At 43.4% G+C, this 21,678-nt stretch overlaps 1 protein-coding gene across 3 annotated transcripts in view; it reads left to right on the forward strand.

Moving 5' to 3' along the window:
• Positions 1-21,678, forward strand: part of STAC (SH3 and cysteine rich domain) — a 152,336-nt gene that overhangs the window by 58,669 nt on the left and 71,989 nt on the right. For 2 of the 3 annotated variants that reach the window (XM_004419483.3, XM_014790458.2), the window contains exon 2: positions 6,201-6,480. In XM_004419483.3, the coding sequence (XP_004419540.1) occupies positions 6,201-6,480 (280 nt within the window). The remainder of the gene's footprint in view (positions 1-6,200; positions 6,481-21,678) is intronic. The other variant, XM_087430688.1, reaches the window with a different exon arrangement.

Consider the following 21,678-nt stretch of genomic DNA (forward strand, 5'->3'; position numbering starts at 1 on the left):
TCGACATGGCAACCACATAGATTATTACTAAAATTCCAGCTGCACCAGGAAGATAACGCACGTTAAGCAGAGGAATTTTACTAAGAAGAGGTCAAGGGTGGGAGACATTCTCATGAAAGTCCATTTGGCTTAAGGGGCTTTGGAGTTAGAGAGACCTGTACACGGATCTTCATTCTGCAACTTAATAGCCATTTAACTTTGGGTTTTGGTTGTCTCAGCCGTAGAATAAGGTAATAACCTGAAACAGACCCTCTCTGCCGCCCTCCCGTCCTTCAGCGGTGCCTTGCTCTAGTCCTTTCACTCTCTACTCTCTGATACAGCTATTCTACATCTTCTCTCACTTCCAGCTTCCAACATCTCCTCCCTCTACCTCCCCTTTCCACTCACTCAGGAGATAGACTTGTTTCTGTCTTCACTGAGAAAATAGAAGCAATGAAAAAATAAGATCCATTTCCAACCAGCACCATCTTTACCAACCTGTCTGCATCTCTCTCTTTATGGATAAACTACTTCATTCCAATCTAAAGTCAACTCTTCCTCCAGTGTACTGCATCTCACCTCCTCTCATCTACTCCAGGACATCCCTCCAGCATTTCCCTCCTCTCTCTTCTACAGCATCAGATTAAGAACATGCTGAAATAATCTTCCGTATTGAAACAAAACAAAACAAAAAACCACCTTTGATGCTACATCCCCCTCCTCTTTTCACTGATCTCCTCTATAACAAAACTGCCCATGCTCACTACCTCCACTCACTCCCCTCCAGCCATTCTTTCCTGAAATCTTGTCAGTGGTTTTCACCCCACTAATTCACTGGATCTGCTGCTGTTAAGGCCCCCCAAAGACATTCCCTTAGCCAACCCCTAAACCTCACATTACTTAACATATAAGCATCATTTGATGCTGCTGGGTATTCTCTCTTTCTTGAATCATTTTCTTCCCTTAGCTTCAAAACATCCATCTCTTTTGTCCTTCTCTTTCCTCACCAGCCTCTCCTCAGATTTCTTTGTTTGTCCTCTTAATCTTCTTGACCTCTAAATATTAGAGCACTCCAGGTCTCTGTGCTCGCATTACTTCTCTTCACTGTCTGCACTAACAGCGTAGTGATCTTATCTAGTCTCATCGCTTTAAATACCGTATTTAATTGATATGCTCATGACTCCCAAATGTATTACTCCAGCTTGGACCTCTCCACCGAATCCTGGAATCATATATCCAGCTGCCTACTTGGTAGCTCCACTTGAATCCCAAATAACCATTTCAAACTTAACTTATCTGAAACTCAACTCTGATTCCCACCGCACTTCCTTACACCAACTTGCTTCTTCTCCAGTATCTTCCTTTCAGTAAATGGCCCCTCCATTCACCCAGTTGCTCAAGCCGAAAACCTTGAAATCATTCTTGACTCTCCTCTTTCCTTCATGCTCCATATCCAATCCCTCAACAAACCCAGTGGGTTCTACCTTCAAAATGTACCCCAAATTCAACAGAAGCCAGAGTAACCCTTTTAAAATAAAAGTCAGAACTTGTCACTTCCCTGCTCAAAACCATCATCCTTAGCAAAATTCTAAAGCCCTTGCAGTGATCTGTAAGGCCTAGCATGAAGTTGGCCCTTGACCTCTCTGCCCTTTCTCTCCCTCATCGTCTGCTCCAGACACGCTGACCTCCTGGTATTCCTCAAACACACCCACCTTGCGCTCTTGTCGGGGCCTTTGGCCTTGGTTTCCCCACTACCCAGAATGCTCTTCTCCAGAGGATCTCATACCCTCACTTCCTTCATGTCTCTGCTCCAATGTCACCTGTAGAGAAGCCTTACTTGTCACTTTCTAAATCCTGGCTCTGCTTTTATTTTCTTCACAGCCCTTATCTTTATCCAAATTTATATTATATACATCTTTGATTATTTGTTTATTTTCTATCTCCACCCACTAGACCTTAAAACCTTAAGGGGAAGGATTTTACTTTTTTGACCGCTGGATCCCCAAAGCCAAGGGCTTTGCCGGGCTCATAGTGGTGGCACAGTAAATATTCACTGAATGAATTATTTAAAGAATGAATGAATGATCTCTTACTCATAGGGTTGCTAGGATGATTACATGAAGTAAACTATATAGAGTAGTTTCTAGCACATGGTAAAGTACTCAAGAATATCTGTTCCTTCTACTATTACTATTATTTTAAAAATGGAGCTGGGCTGTGGCAGTGGTGTGTGGAAGCTAATCATTTTGTGACATCTGCTATTATCAAGGTTTGCTTCTATTTCTGCATTTCATATGTTCCCATCTGGCCTCTGCTCTTTTAGGGATAATTGGAGAAAGCATGTTCCTTTGAGCTCACTGCTCAGACTTTGTTTAACTTGTAGGCATTACTTTTAAGCTGTCCACTTGAATAAGAAATGTCACATTGGCTTCCAAGGCAAATTCTCCAGCTCTGCAGGCTGGCAAGCTCCAAAGGTCTCACACAATTTTCAGCCATATCCCACAGGCCGAGAAAAATGCTACAGATTTCTTGGCATCATACTTAACTTCTGGGGAACAAAGAATACCACATATAACGGAAGGGTTTTAAGGAAGAAATAAAGCACCTGACCACAGGAGGGAGACCAGACTGGACGTCTGTCTGTGTGTAGGCGTCACTCCGTTGCTTTCCCTATCCTGGCAGCAGAAGGCCATACAGTGACATCTGATGCTCCCCTTTGATAAACAAGGCATGCTCCTTTATTATTTTTCAGAAATTTGAAATATATAAAATAAAGGAAGCAGCTCCCAAAAAGCAGATTTGCTTTCCCACTCTTCATCCCTTCTCATCCTCGCTGACCACCAGAAGTAGTTCCATCCCCCTAGGGGTGAGGCGTAGCTCTCCTCCATCCCCCAATCCATCCTCTGTCAACTCACCACTCACCAGCATGGGGTTTAGAGGAAGGCAGATTTAATTTTGAACCCTGGTCTTGACTCTCATAAGCTGTCTGACCATGGGTAAGTTCCTTAACCTCTCTCAGCCTCCATTTCTTCAGGGGTAAAATAACAATGTCTTCAATGAATGGTTGGAAAGATGAAGAAGAATCACCTTGTGAAGCACTTGGCCCAGCTCCATACTCCCAGCTCCCTGCTCCCGTGTTCTGCCCCATCATCCTCCTTCCATTTGTACCGTGGAGAATTCTCAGCTGTCTCTGAGATGTTATCCTCTGAGACCTTCACAGCTGTGCCCTGATATAATCAGGGTAGGTGTGATTGTTCTATTTTTGAGACAAGGCTAGCCAATTTATTGAACCATCTGAACTCCATGGGGGAAAAACAGAAGGTGAATTTACTTTTTTATGTAACGGTATTTGCTTTGATAAACCTCCCTCCCCCTGGGTTGCACAGCCTGTGACCAAATGTTGGCAGATTCCTCAACTCCCTGGTCACCTTAATTTATTAAAATCAGTCTAAAATAAAACTCCAATCTCATCTCCTTTAAGTCTCCTTTCCTCCAGCACCAGTCCAGTTTATAGCTGGAAGCACTTGAAGTGAAGAACGTCTGTTCTTCTCCTTTGCTGCTTCCAGGTCCTCACCTTGGTGTGGCTCAGTCTCAATGAGTGACTGTTTCATAACCTCCTCTCACCTAGTTTTGCCAGAGATGGAGAGTCCTCTTCAAAACAAGTGCTGTGCTCCCAAGGGCTTATGGTTTCATTCCCCTATATCAGTCAGGATGTGCTAGGTTATGATACAGTAACAAACAACTCCAAAGGAAATCCAGAGCACCTCCTTCCTTCTCCTTCTTCGGCAACTCCAGCTCCTCTGGTGGGTTTGGGCTGTAGGGCAGAGGGAAGAGATAAGAGTCTTTGCTGGCCCACTGTTTCTGACCTTTCTAGGGAGGTCGTTGCTGCTTCTCTGGCTAGCCCTTTCTGGCTGATGATGCCCCGTTGTTGGCCTTAGTGGTGCTTCTCTAGAGGGTCCTGCAGTGCCTCCTGCTGCGTGGCTCCCTGAAGTGTGGAGCTGGCTTCACACGACCACTGCCAACTTCAAATGGGCAATGAAGTCCAATCCCACTTCATGCGGAGAAGGTGGGGAGAACAGCATTGTAGGCTGTGTACACATACTAGATACCCAGCTTAATGGTTTAAAACACTAGCCATCTCTAGTTGATGATTCTGTGGGTTGACAATTTGAGCGTGACTCAGCTGGACAGTTCCTCCGGTGTCATCTAGACTCCTTTATTCCCTGCAGAGAAGCGGGGTGGCTCTGTTCTGGAGTCTTATTCGAGTGATGGGAGGTAACTGGACCATGTGTCTCTCATCATGCTTCAGGTTGGGTTTGTTCATATGGCAGTTTGGCAGGTTTCCAAGAGGGACAACAGAAGCATGCAAGGTATCTTGAGTTCTGGGCTTGGAACTGGGTTAAAGTTGCTTCTGCCACCTTCTATTGGTCAAATTCTCAAAATCAACAAAACTCAAGGAGTGGGGAAACATGCTCCACCTGTGATAGGAGGAGCTGCACAGTCCATTCCAAAGGGGAATGGGGAAGGGGAAGGGTAGAGAACTGTGACATTTTTGCAGTCTACCCCAAGCATTAATGACCACCGCATATTTCTGGTCTTCTGACTGAGAGGTTAGAGGGTTGATGCAGAGGTGACTAGGCTTGGCAAAGCCAGGTCAACTCATCTTCTATGTCCGTTAAGGGTGTTTGACCACACTTGATGGATGCCTTTATTAGAAGAGTGTGTTTAGCACCTTTTTATCTGCAGCTTTGGGCCATAGACATTAATTCCAGGCAATAGGCAGAGTCCTCATGGATATTCAATTACAAAAGGAAACTAGCTTAAAGGTGAAGTGACCTATTGCAGTTCATGCAGCTACTATGTGTTTCATTTCTTTTGTCTGGGCGGAGAGAAAACTGTGTAGTAAGGGCTGGTGATAAAAAAGCAGAGTAAATACCAGAGACTTTTAAAAGGCCACTTGGCTGGGATGAACAGAGCAAGGTAGCTGGTGGTGCAAGCTGTCATCAGGATCCGGAATCTGCCAGTCCCTGGAGCGCATGACAAGGAGCTTTTCTTTAAATTTAAGAACAAAGGAGGGCCCCCCTCCGGTGGCATAGTGGTTAAGTTTGCATGCTCCACTTTGGCGGCCCAGGGTTCACCGGTTCGAATCCTGGGCGCGGACCTACTCACTGCTCATCAAGCCATGCTGAGGTGACGTCCCACATAGAAGAACTAGAAGGACCTACAACTAGGATATACAACTATGTACTGGGACTTTGGGGAGAAAAAAGAAAAGAAAAAGAGGAAAATTGGCAACAGATTTAGCTCAGGGCCAATCTTCCTCAAAAAAAATCTTTAATTAAAAAAAATAAAGAAAACAAGAAAGTTGTTTAAAAAAAAAAGAAAACAAAGGACACCGTGAAGGATCCTAAACAACAGGCTCACGTGCTCACATCTGTGTTTCCAAAAGATCTCTTTAGCTCCAGTGTGAAGACTGGATTGGAAGTGAAGACTGGACCAAACCCAGACCTTTCTTTCAGAAGTTAGTGCTTTTTCAAACCCGTTTTGGTGCCTTTTCATAAGTCCCAAAGGCAAAGGAGAAATGGTCTGGTTTGCCGTGGCCAAAAACAAGTGACAGGGCTGGGGGAAGAGCAGAGAAAGTCGAACAGATAATCGCACACTGTGTCCTCCTCAAACACTCACACACACACACACTCACACACGCACACGTTACTTATCCATATGCTTCAGACCCAAGCAGGCTTGAGAGTTTCTGGTTTGTGTTCTGTGGATAGTTTAGCCAGACTGATTCTGAGTCAGACAGTGGCTGCTAAGTGACCATAAGAGAAAAAGGCCAACAGTATCACAGACCCAGGCTTTGAGCCCAGGAAATCGTACACTTAAAATTTCCAGTGATTCAAATTCAAAAGGCAAATGATGTTAACAACCCAATGTCATGAGACATTTTGACAGCACATTGGTGGGACCTCAAAGAGGCAAGGAGGAGGAGCAGGGGCAGAAGCAAAAGCTACATGGGACCTCTTTCTGGCTTGGCAGTGAGTGGGGGCCTGCTGAATTCCCTCTAGGCAGTGACACCACCCCACCCGCACAGGGACCTATATGAGCTCCTGGGGCCTGAGGGTGTCAGTAGGAACAGTGCAGTGCATGGAACAGACCTCACCCCCACAGCGTGAGTCTGCATGATCGATCGTAAGAGAGTCTGTTCTGTCGTTGCATTGCAGCTCCAGAAACTAAAACGATCACTTTCTTTCAAGACCAAGAGTTTACGGAGCAAGAGTGCTGACAACTTCTTCCAGCGAACCAGCAGCGACGTGAAGCTGCAGCCGGACATGCTGGCTGAGGTCAGCCCCAGCTCCAGCCCACTCCCTGCTCCCGGAAGCCTGACGTCCACGCCCACCAGGGCTGGCCTGCACCCAGGCGGCGGCGGCAAGGCCCATGCCTTTCAGGAACACATCTTCAAGAAGCCCACCTTCTGTGATGTCTGCAACCATATGATCGTGGGTAAGGCCTTCCCCTGCCCCTTCCTCCAGGTCCCAGCATCCCCTGAGAGCCAAGCGACCGTGGAGTAGCGCGGTCCAGGTCCCGCGTACGGACTCTGAGCCACGGAGATTTACATGCAGGAGGATTGTACGGGAGCATTTGGGGGACAGTGTTTGTGAAAAGGTAAGAGAAGCAGGACTGGGCAGAGGAGAAGTTGGGTTGTGATATAGTCATAACAAAACCTTCAGCTGATCCCCCAGGGAGCTCTAAAGCCCTTTACAGTCACGTTGCATCGAGACTAGAGGTCTGGGACTTTGCACCCCTGCATCACCTTACTGTATATGGGCAGCCCCTGAGGAGGGGGCATAGTCTTGAACAAAGCAGCTCTTTTTAGCCAAGGGAAATTAGCAGAGAGGGAATCAGGGGAGGCAACCAAGACACTGGGCAGTTGGGGATCGGATTCTTCGGTTCCACAGGGGGATCGGAGTGAGCATCACAGCATCCACTACAGTGTGCGTGGTGATGTCTAGCTGGCGTAGCCTGGGGAGGGGTCTATTCCTTGATGAGTTTCAGGTGAATGACCCAGACAGGCGGGTGTGGGAGGGATGATTCTGGGTCTAGGGGACCTCGGGGAGGCACTGAACCAGGCAGGAAAGGTGATTCAGCCACCACTACAACTCGACCCCAAAAGGGCCCACTCATGGTACCTCAGAGAAATGGTGGTAGCCTGAGAGTCTTAGGGTTTGTTCCTAGATGAGGAGAATGACCTATAAAATGTTCCAGCTGGAAGGAAAACATAGGCCATTCAGAGCCACATGCATAGATTCCACAGTTCACACTCTTCTGCATCTCCCACATCAGAAACTCAGTGACCAAACGGATGGAGGAACTCATAAAGGGAATTTGGATGGGACTTGGAGTGGATTTAAATCAGCTGTTTAAAGAACAGCAGTATATCCAGGTAGTTGACCAGTCACGAAGAACAAGAGAAAAGGGGAAAGCAGACAGGCCCTTGTTTGCTCTCAGGGGGCATGAGGGCATGATTTACTCCCGGCTAGGAGAAGTTAAAGGGTGGAAGGCTGGAATCAAGAGAGGAAAATGAGGCTGAAAACCAAAGGTGCCAGGCTGATCCAGCTGTGGACTGTCTTCCTGAGATGGTGCTGAAACCCCAGACATGTAGCCAATCAAATGCCTGGAGTGCCTGGAGGAACACTGGGGAAAATGGGTATGGGAGAGAGGCCTTGCCCACCCTCTGGTCTGATGCCAGGCCTATGCTGTGGCTCCTAATCACTTACAGCCTGGATGCCCCAGCATCCAGCTTGGCAATGAATGCTTCAGGGAAGTACGCTTTTAAGATCAAGAGCCTCAGATTCCCCAGCTGGCAGCCAGGGCCCAGTGTGGCCCTAGGCAAAAAGCTAATATGATGCTTCATCTTACCTTCCAGCTCCTCTCCCCTGACGCATGCCCCTCCTTCCCAACCCCACCGTCAGCGCCAATTTCTGGCAGCCTGGCATCTCTTCTGAGTATGACAGTTGTCTTAGATCAGACTCCCTAGAAGCAGAGACAGGCATTCAAGTGTGCATAATTTATTGAAGGGGTGCTCTCAGGAGAAGGGAGAGGGAGTAGATGGGGCAGGGAAAGAGCTAAACAAGGAAGTGGCCTTAGGTGGATCTCTCTTCCCCCTGATCTCGAGGGAGCTCTGACACATGAATTGCATGAGTTGGTCCTACCTTGAGGCAATGAGCCGGCCTTTTGTATCCTGCTGTCAATGGGCTTCCCTCCTCCTCCCAGGACGGTGGTTTCATAACCGTCTGGGCAAAGTGACTCGTGTTCTGCTGAAGGCAATTTTCTGGAGAAAGGGGTAGCTGGGAGTCATTAGCAGCCAGCACATATACCGCCAGTGTATTAGTGGCTTTTTGCTGCTGTAGCAAATTACCACAAACTTAGTATCTTAAAACAACACAAATTTATTATCTTACAGTTCTAGAGGTCAGAAGTCTGCAATGGGCTTCTGGGCTAAAATCAAAGTGTCAGTAGGGCTGCATTCCTTTCTGGAGGCTCTAGGGGAGAATCCGTGTTCTTGCCTTTTCCGGCTTCTGGAGGCTGCCCACTCCTTGGCTTGTGGCCCCTTTCCATGTTCAAAGTTGGCGATGGTAGGTCGCATCTTTCTCACCCTGCCATCTTTTTGGTCGTGACTCTCCTCTTTCTCAAGGACCCTTGTAATTACACTGGACCCACCTGAATAAACCAGGATAATCTTCCCATCTCAAGGTCACCTAATCAACAACCTTACTTCCATCTGCAACCTTGATTTTCCCTTGCCCTATAACATAACATATTCACCAATTCTGAGGATTAGGATGTGGACATCTTTGGGAGGCCATTATTCTGCCTCTGCACACCCAGGAAAGGGTATCTGGGCAGGGCCTCAACAGTGTCCACCACAACAGTAGAAGAAAACCTTGGCTGAAGGTCACAAGACTGGCTTTTGTTGATTTTTTTTCCCTCTGGCTCTGAGGCCAATCATGTGATTGTTGTATTCCAGCTGATGGCTTTGCGATGTCACATGATGAGAGGCCATTTTCATTCAAAGTGGGCAGAGAGGTACCTTTCTGTCTGGTGCACAAAGTAGGGAGAACGCTGACCCACATTTTGCTCCTGACTATTCCCATGACATAACTAGCCCTTTCCCTTCCCAGCAAAAATGAGATGAGGAAGTGAGGATGGTAGAAAGACCATGAACATGGAATCAGACGGCCTGGATTTGAGCCCCAGGCAGCTGTGTGACCTAGTGCCAGTGACTCACCTTCTCTCAACCTGTGTCCTCATTTTATATGGAGATGATAATACCACCCTCAGGGTTTTGTATGGATTAATGAACTGGCAGAGGGGAAGTACCAGGCGTCTAATAGGCTCTCAGTAACGGGAGCCCATTGGAGTTGGTATTATTGTCATTATAAATAAAGGGGAAAGTAATCATTACTCTGCTGAGGCAGAGAAAGATATTTGGAGAGTAAACTAATTAGTTTAACAAAAAAATTTTTAAACTTAATAGACATAAATAATTGAAAAAGATAATATCCAGATAACAAGAAGTAATTAGCCCCTCATCTACGCAGCAATGTTTAGTGTACACCTTAAGGATTGTCTCTAATTCTGCATTTCATATTTTATGAGGGATATGGACAAGGAAGCAAGTGAGCAAAGAGAGTAATTGAAATGGTGAGTGGTATGTCAAAATAAAATTGTGAGGAAACTCTTTTGAGTTTGGTGTGGAAAGGACTTAGGATTTGCAGCTGTATTTTAAAATACCATGTTGGAGGAGTCAAGAGCCTCATTCTATGTGGCTTTAGAGGTAAGGGTTGAGAACAAGGGGTAAATCTGAAAGGCAAATTTCAGCGAGAATCTAACCATTTAACTGATGCACTTGACCTGTAATTGAATGGGCTGCCTTGTGAGTGGCAAGTAGTTTAACTTCTGTCAGTTATAGGTCTTCTTGAAGGTCGTTTCTTACTTAATTATCTGATATTCTTTGAAGTGAAACTTGGAATGTGTGTTGCTTTCCAAAGAGGCCAATGTCTGTCATCATTGACCTTTGACGTATCAGTGGTTTCCAATATGGCCAGGGAGGCCGGGTTCTGCAAATCACTTCACCCTTGGCCAAGACCCACTTGGGATATTCAGAATGGGTGGCAATATCAGCCCCTCTTGTGACCATATACACAAGGCCTGTCCTCATCTTCGGAAAACTGTTATCTACTCACAGTCTCATATCCTAGTCACTATTATTCATTTTCTTCATTTAAACAGGCCACATTTAGGAATAGTGCTTGTATCAGTAAAGGATTTCCACAATAATGCTGTGTAACAAGAATTCTAAAACTCCAGCGCTTAAAGTAGCTTTTCTCTCTATCAGGAGTCTTCACGTCAGCTTGGGTTTGACTGATCCAGACTCAGCTCAGTTATTGCATCTTCTCTCTATTTCTTATCTCCTTTCCTTGGACCAGTAGGCTTGCCATGTCCTCTTCTTCTCATGGCAAAGACAAATGGAAACATACAAAGCTTCTTAAGGCCTTGGACTAGAGGTGACACACTGTCACTTCTGCTTTTATTCCACCAGAATGTGGGCCAACGCCACGTCAAGGGGTGGAGAAGTGCACGCTGCCTCTAGTAGCAGAAACTGCAAAGACGCCTGGCAAAGGTCACGGGTAAAGGGAGGAACGAAGAATGGGGTCAATAATCCAGTCTACCACAGTGCTTAGGATGGCCTCTGCATTACTGAACCCTTTTTGTTTGGTAGATTCTGCTAAGTCACCCTTCCACTTCACTTCTCCATCTGGAAGTGATGCCTGGCAACTGACTGTTAGCATGGTGGGGAGGGGTCTCAGCATGTTCCATGCTCAGAATCCTTAGGCAATCAGTCCTCCAACTTAGTTTTTGTGTCTGCCTCGCTAGCTTTTGAATCTGATGCGTCATGTTCAGTTTCCACGCAAATTTCCACCAGGCTTTTTCAAGGCAGTGCTATTCATAACCCTTACTTAGGTGATGATGAGTCTCCATTTTAAATCTCATTGTGACGAGCATGAAAAGACAAACGGAACGTGTGTTTTTAAAATGAGTAACGGAAATGAGTTCACCTCTGAGGAATGTCATAATCATTATCCTGAAGAAGATTCTAGGTACACCTCAAGTACAGCAACAGTTTTGATACACTCTATTTTGAAAATAAAAAACAACATGCCCTGGGCTAAAGAGAATTGCACTATACTTTTGGCTTCTCAGAATTAAATTTATATCGTAGCTACCTTTTTATCTTAAAAAAGGAAAGAGGAAAAAAATAGTCAACAAGGCACACTGCTGTTTTCAAAGATGAAATCGAAGTAAACCAGGCAGTAGTCTCCTTCTAGGAAAGAAGAAGGGGATTAGAAAGACAATGGGAGACAGGAGGGGAAGGGGAGAGAGAAAAGGCAGGAGGTGAGGAGAGGAAGAAAAGTCAGGTGAAATAGAGGCTGATGAAGTTTTAACTTCCTGAAACAATGCATAGGGCTTTGTAATCTGTGAAAATGGAGCACAATTGATCTGCCCTCTTTTTCTTTCTTTACTCTTCAAATCTAGTCTTCTGTATTTACACATATTACCTGAAGACGTGTTTCCTGTAAGCCATAGATCGTCTTCATAGTCTAAATTCTAGAGAAAGACCACCTGCTGTTATCTCCTTAGAATGACATTTTAAAAGATATTACAGAGGTTTTTTTTTTTCCCTCTCAACTGAGAACCAAAAGTGATGGCCAAGAGAAATCAAATCTCATTTGTGCAGTTTCTAGCCGATGGATATTTGTATAAAACTAAAAGGAATCTGGCATCCTCACTGTCTCAGATTTCTAAGCTGGAATGGACACTCAGAGTTGGATTTACAAAGCCTCACATTTGTGCCTTGCCTGACTGCCTGTGCCTTAACGCTGGAAAGGCTACATATTTGCCACAAGAAAGTGATCAATAGAATAGGTGGGCAGCTTCCTTTCCTGCCCATCTATTTCTAATTTCCTTAGCTCCTTCATTCCATAATTCATTTTCTATTGCCAGCTTTGCCCTTGCCCTTGGACTTGACACCTGAGACTCCTCCTCCCCTACTGACCTGGCTCCCCAGCCCCTTGGGCTAAGCAGGCACCGTGGCATGCCCTCTGGCTAATCTAATCTTGCCTCCAGGACCCTGCTACCCCTTATGATCACCTCCTTAGGCTATCTCTTTCCAAAAAAGTTGGTCACCTATGCAAGCCAAAGATGATCAACCCAGCCTTTCATGGAGATGTGAGAGAAATGGCAGTCAGGTGTGCCTGTCAGCCCCAATGCTGAATACCCCAGCCTTTGACGACTCAAGACCCAGTCTTGGACTAGGAGAATTCTGAGCTGCCTTTTGTACTTGGCTAGAAAAACATACTTCCTCCACCAAGCAGATCCTCTCTTGCCATCCTTAGGCCTTGGCGATGGGAGATAGGGATGGGAGACTCATCCTCACTGTGCATCACCTAAATGTATTCCATCTATGCCACTCTGTCTTTACATTGAATCAGCTGTCTACAATGACTCCTTTCAAGAGAGCGTTGAAAGTTCTTGTGGTAATCTGCATCTCATTGAAATTTCAAAGACTTGAACAAGTCAACATGCACTGTTAACATGACTAACTCAATGCATGAGTCTACTCCATCAGTTAAGGAGGTTTTTTTCCAAGGAACTCCATTCTGCTATTTACTGACAGATACCTTGTTTCCAAAGCTATTTTTAAATTAACTAAACGTTTTTAGTTGGCATCCACTTAGAAGACACAGCATATTAAAAGAGCTCATATTTTTTAAACAAATATTTAGCAAAATGGTTGGATTTCATTGCCTAGAATTTCAAGTTTCCTTATACAGTCACTGCACAGTCAAAGAGTCATTCACTTTCAAGCTGTCCTAGTGGCAACCACTGGGGAAAATAATAATGGCTTTGTCTTAGGTAAGAATCCCTAAAACAGGATCTGAGATAGAGATTCTGTGAAAGTGGTGTATTGTGGGGAATGTCTTCAGGAGAAGGGGAATCAGAGAAGCAGGAGGGAAAAGAGAAGGAGCTAAGCAAGGATGTGGTCTCAGCTGGAGTTGGCTGCAGACTGATCCCACCACAGGGAGCTCTAGAACACAGATTGCATCACCTAGTGGTCCCACCTTGAGACAAGGGGGCTGCCCTTTGTATACTCCTGTCACTCAGTCATTGGCCATGGGTGCCCCAGGAGGCAGTGAGGATGTGACATCCCTGGCAAGCAGGATCTCATTTGGCTAAGAACAATTCTCTGAAAAAAAGGCCCCTGTGAGCCCTTAGTAGCCAATACTCACAGCGTCAGCATGATAAATAAAATCTGGACGAGGCACCAACAGCATCACTATGTCTGTAAACATACTTTAATGCTATAAGATGCACTATAAAAACATCCTCCACTAGGAATGAATTTAAAATGCAGATGGAGGGGCCGGCCCGGTGGTACAAGTGATTAAGTGTGCGTGCTCCACTTTGGCGGCCCGGGGTTTGCAGGTTCGGATCCCAGGTGCGCACCGACGCACTGCTTGTCAAGCCATGCTGTGGCGGTGTCCCATATAAAGTAGAGGAAGATAGGCATGGATGTTAGCTCAGGGCCAACCTTCCTCAGCAAAAAAAAAAAAAAAAAGAGGAGGATTGGCATAGGATGTTAGCTCAGGGCTGATCTTCCTCACAAAAAATAAGATAAATAAAATAAAATAAAATAAATAAAATGCAGATGGATCTTGGCATTGTTGTACCTATAATATTGTGTTACCATTATAATGAATAATATAACATGAGGAAATATTACATTAAACCCAGTCCACGACCTTTCTGCTATGCTCTTGTTTGACCATTAGTTTGTTTCCTGACCTCTTCTGACCTCATCTGATTGCTCAAAAAAGCGATAAACCATTAACCAAACTTTGAATGGAAAAAAAAAGGATATATATATACATATACACATAAAACTGAAAACTAAAAAGACAAAACAGTGTTCACTCACCAATGAAGTTGTCTCTTGGTGGGAAAGACCAAGCAGAAATCAAGGGGAAAATTAAAAAGCAAATGTCAAATCTGTGTATTCTCAGAATGGAATTGAAACTCTGAGGCGCCATCATTTATTTAACTGCATAATTGTTTTAGGAGCTGTACAGCTTATTAATAATAAAATGCAAATGCTCTCTAAAACGTTTTTCTTTAGTTTCAAATAGATACTTTCTTTTGGGCCACGGTATGTGTCCATCTTAAAATGCAGTACCAGACCTCAGTGGTTTGTCCAATGGGATTGTTAGTCTCTGGTGTCCATAATTTAACTGCTACTTTTCTACTAGGGGACAAAAATGCAATGTAATGCCCAGTCCAACAGATGTAATTTCTTTGTATTTGCTCATAAAGCCCCCTTGAGAGAATTCTGTTGATTCTGGGCACATAATTTTAAGTGAAAGGAAGTAAAACCAGAGCACAGTTGGGGTAAGGAGATGGTGACCCTACCAGATGAGGAATGTTTGCAGGAGGTGCCAATGCTTGGCCTGGAGAAGACTTAGGGGAGCATGATCATTGTCTTCAAATAGCCGAAAAGATCTCATCTGGAAGAGGGTTTAAACTCACTTGGGGTCCTAAATGCACAATGATGGCTGATACAGGGAGGCAGAGTTCAAGACACTGAAAGGAAGAGCTTCTTAAAGTAATTCCAGAAATAGGCACCATTGGTTTGGAGAGGGGGGATTTTCCACGATAAAATATATGTTTGGAAAATGCTGTGCACTATACTCCCTTTGGATATTCATGGCACACATTAGCATTTTGAAGTCCTGCCATCCTGAAAACAAACAGGTGTTATCAATGGAGAACAGAGACAGTGGAGCAAATGGATTATAACTAAGGAGTTCTCTCTCTAGCGTCTACTTTTCCCTAGTTCCACTTGGCTGCTATTGAACACTATTTGGCATGTATCTCTTTAATGACACAATTCAGAGAGTCTTTCCAATGCCTGCAATGGAAATTCAGTAACTTGATTTTAGTATCAGGGCCGATGTTCTCATAGAACATACCTAGCACCTTACAACTAAAGGGGCAGAAAATACTTTTAAGCTAGTGTCTTCTGTTAGTTTCCTGAAATTTTATGCCTACTGCCAAGTACTATGTATTTTAAGAAATTTTTCATTGAAAATTAAATAAAAGAGTAAACCACATCCCTTCCAGCAAAGATTGAGCAGACATTATGTTAGTGGACTCCAAGGACGAAGGTATCTTAGAGTCTTACACAGACATGGAAACAATACCCATTAGGGGCTAGTATTATGCTCTGGGGCGTCATATGGGACCTGCATATCATCACTTTGAAACTGTAAATATTCTTAACCTGCTGCCAAAAGAGAAGACAGTGTGAGAGGAGGTGGAGGACTACCCATATTACCATATTTCTCACCAGTCTCCCTCAGACATCCTATTCCCTGTGGAAGGTCCTAATATTGTTTTCTGAGCCCATTTTCAATTCCCTAGCATTTTGCTGTTCCTTCTGAAACATCTGAAATTCCCTTCCTTCCTGCTCCATCTTTCCATCTATTCTAATCCTAAATCTATTAAGACCCCATTAAAAGCTTTCTCCAGTTCTTTGGTGACCATTTATTTTTTCTGAACTGTCATGTCATTTCTCAAACAGACTAGACTTTGGTAAGCTCCTTGAAGACATGATCAGGTCTAACTTATGTGCCTCTTCCCAAAGCAGCTAGCACAGCACACTCCTGACACATAGTATTTAAGAAATAGTAGTTAGTGAGTGGGAGAAGATAGTCTGCCTTCCAATACCAACCAACAGAAATAGAAGCGAATTTAATACTTTTGTCATGAATCCCACTGTTATAACAACACTTCCATCTTCATTTTTTTGTATTTGCCTGATATGCCTTTATCTACCTTCAACTTTAAACCTTTTTTGTCATGTTATCTAAGTGCTTCTTTTGAAAATAAACATAATTAGATTTTAGATTTCTTTTTTGCCCAACTTGAAGTTTTATTCTTAAATAGAAGAGGTTTATGGATTTGCGTTCATTGTTATGAATGAAATGTTTGGCTTTCCTTCTGTCTATTACTATATGATTTCTATTTTGTGTTTCTCATTTCCTTCCATTTCGTGTGTGTGTGTGTGTGTGTGTGCATGTGTTAGCCACGTGTGGTTTATGTGTTCTTTCCTTTTATAACCTCCCGTGTTTTGGAAGATATATAATATATTCTTCTCATAATGATTACCTCTGAGGTTTCCAAGAAACACTCCTTATTTTACATTTCTCAAGTTATTAAAAAGTAAAAATAAGTGTGGTATTTTGATTCCTCTACTATTCCAGATAAGCTTACCAAACTTTTAATCCCAACTCTCATCCCACCAGCAATAGTATTTCCACTTCTTATTTTTGCAAATTAAGTATGGCACTGTTGTCAATCCAGATTTTTATTGTTATTCCAATGTTTTGCAATTCATACCTTTGAGAATAAATCTCAAGATATACGTACATTTTATAACAAGATTTATACTTCTATTTAGACGTTTCTAGTTTTAACTGATTTCAATATTTACCTCCAGTTCTGTTATTACATAATGTCTCCATTCTTGAGCTTTTATTTTTGTTTTGTTTCTCAGTTGTTCAGTGGGTATTTTCAGTAATATTGTTCAAGAAGAGAACATGAGTACCTAACACATAAGGGAGTGAATTGCCACGGGTCCCATTGCTTGGCTAATGAATCTCTTGCAGATGGGGGCAGATTGGTGAGCAGAGTCCAACTTGTGACTTCTTGCACAATGTCCCTCACCATATTCTGTGGCTCCATTTCTCTGCCCACTCTGCTTTCATTGAAGCAAGTAACACACTTTCCCCTTTTATATTAGTCCATGAAACCCAATAATCTGGGAACTGCTGCTTTATGATAGTAATTAAATCATCTGTAGTGTCAGTTCTGTCCTTCACTGCCTCTAATAAGGATTTCAATTGTGAAATTTTATTTTTTGCTTTCCTATATTCCCCACACATTCTTCTTTTGACTCCTTTATCATAACATCTGGTTCTCTTGCATTTTATTGTCAACCAAAAGCAGATGCTGTCTATAATTGTCTTTTGTTTAATATTGTATAACCCTTCAAAATATGTCTTTCCTTACGGCATTGTTGAAAGGAGTAAAGGAGATAGGTTATGTAATGCAGTCACATAAACTAGGCAAATGGCAAATGTGACAGCATAAACTCCAGAGGGCAGGGGCTGTTGTGTGTCGTGTTCACTGTAATATTAGCGCGTAGCACTAAGCCTTGCACCTAGGAGTAGTTGTTCCTGTAATAGTTATTCAATGTGAATTTGTTAAGTGAACAACTGAATAGATGAGTGCTCAACCAATGAGAAATATTAGTATCAGAATTATGGTTATGATTATTTTTGTTATACACAGAGAAAAATATTCAGAATTAAGAAGGGAGAACTGCAGATAACCATTTATCCATCAAACATTGAGTGCCAACTGTGTGCCAAGCCCTGTGCTAATATCTAACACCTTCATAAATTCAAGTGAGGAGACTCAGAGGTAGCAAAGGAAAAGGAAATCTAAGTTATGTAGAAACTGGAAGAAGTAAGGAGGAGCCCCTGCCACTTTAAGCTGAAGACCTGTTGGGCCTCCCTCCATGACAGACTTTTCTGTATTCAGTGGACAAGATGGGTTTAACTGGCTTCATGATGCTCCCACTGGCCCTCCAAAGCCATCCCACCCCTTACCCCCATCCAGGTGATCAAACTGGATGTCCTGAAGCCAAAACACTGATGGAAGGATATCTCAAGCCCATTTGGGATACCAGTTTGGGGAAGATAGGAAGCCAAAGGAACTGATAGAGTCTAGTTCTTCTCAACGATGTTGGTCATACTTCTACCTATGTTCCTAAATCTCCTTGTCTTAACGTACACGTATGCTGATATTAGGAACATATGGACTCTGGCATCCCCCTCCACCCCATCCTTAAGCATCTCATGACTATTAAGAATGAGAAAGGGATCAAGTGGGGAAGAGAGAGTCTTTATATGCATACAGCTCTCCAGAAAATGAAAATTTCCCAAGTTGCCAGATAATGCTGCTCTCTTATCAATGTAAAAAGGAAAATGTAGAACTTCCTTCCTCTGAACTGTTTATTTTACTGGTAATTGGCCAAAGTCTTAAATGGTCAAATTTATGGAAAAAATAATAAAAAATATAAAATCAGCCAAAGGAAAGAGACTGTCCCTCTCAAATTATAGATCATGATGTTTGCAAGTGTTTTGGTAATTTTTTGAATCATGGCATGAAGATGATCTTTCAGAAAATAGTGTTTCTCCTCCCCCAAAGAAGATGTTTGTATTTTAGGAGACTTTTAAGATCATACCTTAGCAGAAAGAAGGGACAATACAGCAAAGTGTTTTCACTGCAGAAGAACTAACCAGAGAGGGGAGAATGTCTGATAATTTAAGGCGGTCTTTTGTTAAATGTTTAATCACTTCCTATAGGTCACCAGCTAGATGCTTTTTAGTAATATCACAGCAGATATATTCTGAATAGATATTTCCATGTTCTTCCAAGACCCACCGTGCTTCATATATTTTCTCCTTGCCCCATCAAGAAGGAAATAAAAAAGGTGCCCAGGGGAGAGAGAAAGGAGGAGAAATCATTCAAGGCAGAGTTTGGGTGGACAGAAGGTAGACACTACTGTGATTCCTGGATACACTTTGAGAGTTTTCTAAACTTGAAGCTCAAAACCTTTTCCTGGCTGTGCCATTGCTGATTCATGCCTTCCTGCTTGAGGTTCGGACCACCCATGACAAACAAATGTAGAGAGGCTGCCTGCCTTTGGACCCAGGATTAATTCCATGTTTGGAGGCTGAGGATCTACACAAATAGGCCACCTCCAGTTATAAACACAGGGAGATAGAGACCTGTTGGAAAATGTGTATTCTGTACTTCCATTCAGCTGCCATAACAGAAAACGCTCCACTGACCTGCTTTAGAATGGTCCCCTTAGTTGTGCAGCCACAGTGGATACCACATCATAAAATGACAGAACTGGGATAGTAATAAAAAGTAGGACAGACCTCTGTGTGTATCTGGGGCTCATAGCATCAGGCACGCGTGTGTGTGTGCGTGCATGTGTGTGTGTGTGTGTATCTGTGGGAGACACCTGTACATTGTGACCCAGCTATTAAGGACAGAGGATGGGGGGAAGAGAAATACATGGCTAATTGCTGCTAAAGCACTTGCTTTGTAGCTTATCAAACACTGCATGGTTGCTAAACCAGGAAAATAAAGCGTAGATTATTCTATCACATGCTAAGCTTAGCTGGAAAGAAAATCCAGAAGCCTATAGCTACCCTGCACTCCCCACCCCAGCAACATGACAACAAACAAGCAGTGCCGGAGTGCACACGCTTATACATGTGTGCACATGTGCTCACTGCACACACTCCCACCTCCAGTCAGGGAAATGTGTGTTTCCATTGACACAGCAAGAGCGTGGTTTAAAGAGTTAACATCCACGTCAGCCTGTACCTGATCCCTTACCATCTAAGATCCAAGCACCATCTTCACCCTGCATATAATGCCATAAAAAGAAACAACAAGAATCACTTATTAAAACTGAGGAGGGACAATGAACCAGCCTGACTCTGTTGGACCCAGAAGGACTGTATCACTTTGCATGTGATCAGCCTGATATCCCTGTTTGAAAAGGAGATTTCAAGGACCATTTTCTGAGCATCCATTTTCTCATTTTTAAGATATAAATATAAATAAATAAATAAATATTAAAAAATAGAAATAAAAACTATCTATCTGATAGATTGGGTACAAAGATTAAATGAGACAGTAGCTAAAAGCAGTAGTGGTCAGTTAGTAACTTTCAAGGCTCTTTGCTTCTCCCTGTTGCCACAGGGGGCATGCACTGCTGCTGGCCTGCCCTCTCTCCCAAGGCTTAGTCTCTCACTTCAGCTGCCAGAACTTGGATGCCCAGATGCAGAAGTGCTTAAAGATGTCTGTGGTGGAAAAAAGCATCTCCTTCCCCCATAAAATCTGCCACTTTACTGCAGTCCTCTCTTGCTGGGGCAGATGACACCTGCGTGCTCTCAGCTACCTGGCCAGAACCTCAAGGCCATCTTGGACTCCTCCTTGCCCCCTTTCTCCAGAAATCCCATCCACGAGCACACTTTGTCAATTCTACTTCTGTGACTTCTCTGTGGTCAGGCCTCACCTCTCTTCCCCACTGCTCCTGCCCCAGTCCAGGCTTCAGCACATCTCAGATGAATTGTTTCAAGAACTTCCCAAATTATGTTCTTTCTATCCATCTCTACCTTCTCATCTGCTTTACACACTGCTGCCAAATCTCTTCTGAAAGCAAAATGACATTGAATTTCTGCTTTTCTCAGGAAGGCTTACAGTACCTCATTGCCTAACGAATTACACTCAAGCCCCATAGCTTGACACTTATTCTAAAACCTCCAATAGCTAACAAAGGCAAAGAAGTAAGATTTTGTCCCATCAGATTTACAGAAGGTGGAACTTTGTTCACTACCCCTGACAGTCATCATCATGGCACTACTGAACATCTATATGTGGGTCATTGCAAACAAACCTAAAATACAGACCTGCAAGAGAAAGACAGAATGGTGCAGAGGGGTGAGGGGGTGGGTATTTGCATTCTGGCTCTGTGCTTAGTAGATTGAGTGACCATGGACAACTGATTTACCTTCTTTTAATCCCAGTGTCTTTCAAATGAGATTGAAAATAACAATGCCTACTTCATGAATTCACTGATAACTAAATAAAGTGTTACATGTGAATGTTCTTTATGGACTATAAAACTCAACAACTGTTCACTATTATTAATACTGTCTTTATGTACAAAAGATTGATATTAATAGTATGCTAAATTCTTAGGAAAGTGCTTTGGGGGTGGAGGGAAAAGGTAGAGCCTAGACTGGCCAATCCATTCTTGGGAGACCTGAGGATAAATACAAATTCTTGAGCTAGGGAACAGTTCTGAAGAAAGCAAATGAGATTATGAAAACTGCAGACCTCAGAGAAGAGGAGAAGACAGAGCAGCAGAGATTATTAATACCAAGGGGTGTCAGGTCCAGATATTTCCCAGATGGTCGTGACAAAGTGATCATTCAGGAGGATGTCTCCTCTCAAAACTTTAAGCCAAACTCACGTAGCAGAAGGAAAGCTTGGCACCCGTGGTCTTACAATGTGAACTGATGACCCAGAGGGCAAAGGCTATGGACTCCAAACACAAAGCCCTGAGCCAACCCGACTCCCGTTGCTATTTTTAAAGCTCCATGCGGGTGAGGGGCGGGGGACGTAGGGAGAGTTTTTCCACTAGTAGTCAGGAACCTAAATAGGAAAGATCAACAGAGGCATTTATAAACAATGAATGCCATTAATTTTTTTAAGCTAAGAAGGGGTTAGAAAAGATGTAGTATAGCAAGGAGTGGGGAATATAGGCAGGGAAAAATGGCCCAGGGGTCGCCACATTTTTTAGTGGTCCTTTCTTCTTGCTTAATGGCATTTCAAGTCACTGCTGAATTATTATATGAGTGAATTTCCTGGAAAACTTGGAAACCTTCTTGTTCAATTGATCTCATAGTAGGGGAGAGATAGAATGGGTTA

This window comes from Ceratotherium simum, chromosome 5, assembly GCF_057802395.1.
Source record: "Ceratotherium simum simum isolate JZ-2026a chromosome 5, ASM5780239v1, whole genome shotgun sequence".
Classification (NCBI taxonomy): Eukaryota; Metazoa; Chordata; class Mammalia; order Perissodactyla; family Rhinocerotidae; genus Ceratotherium; species Ceratotherium simum.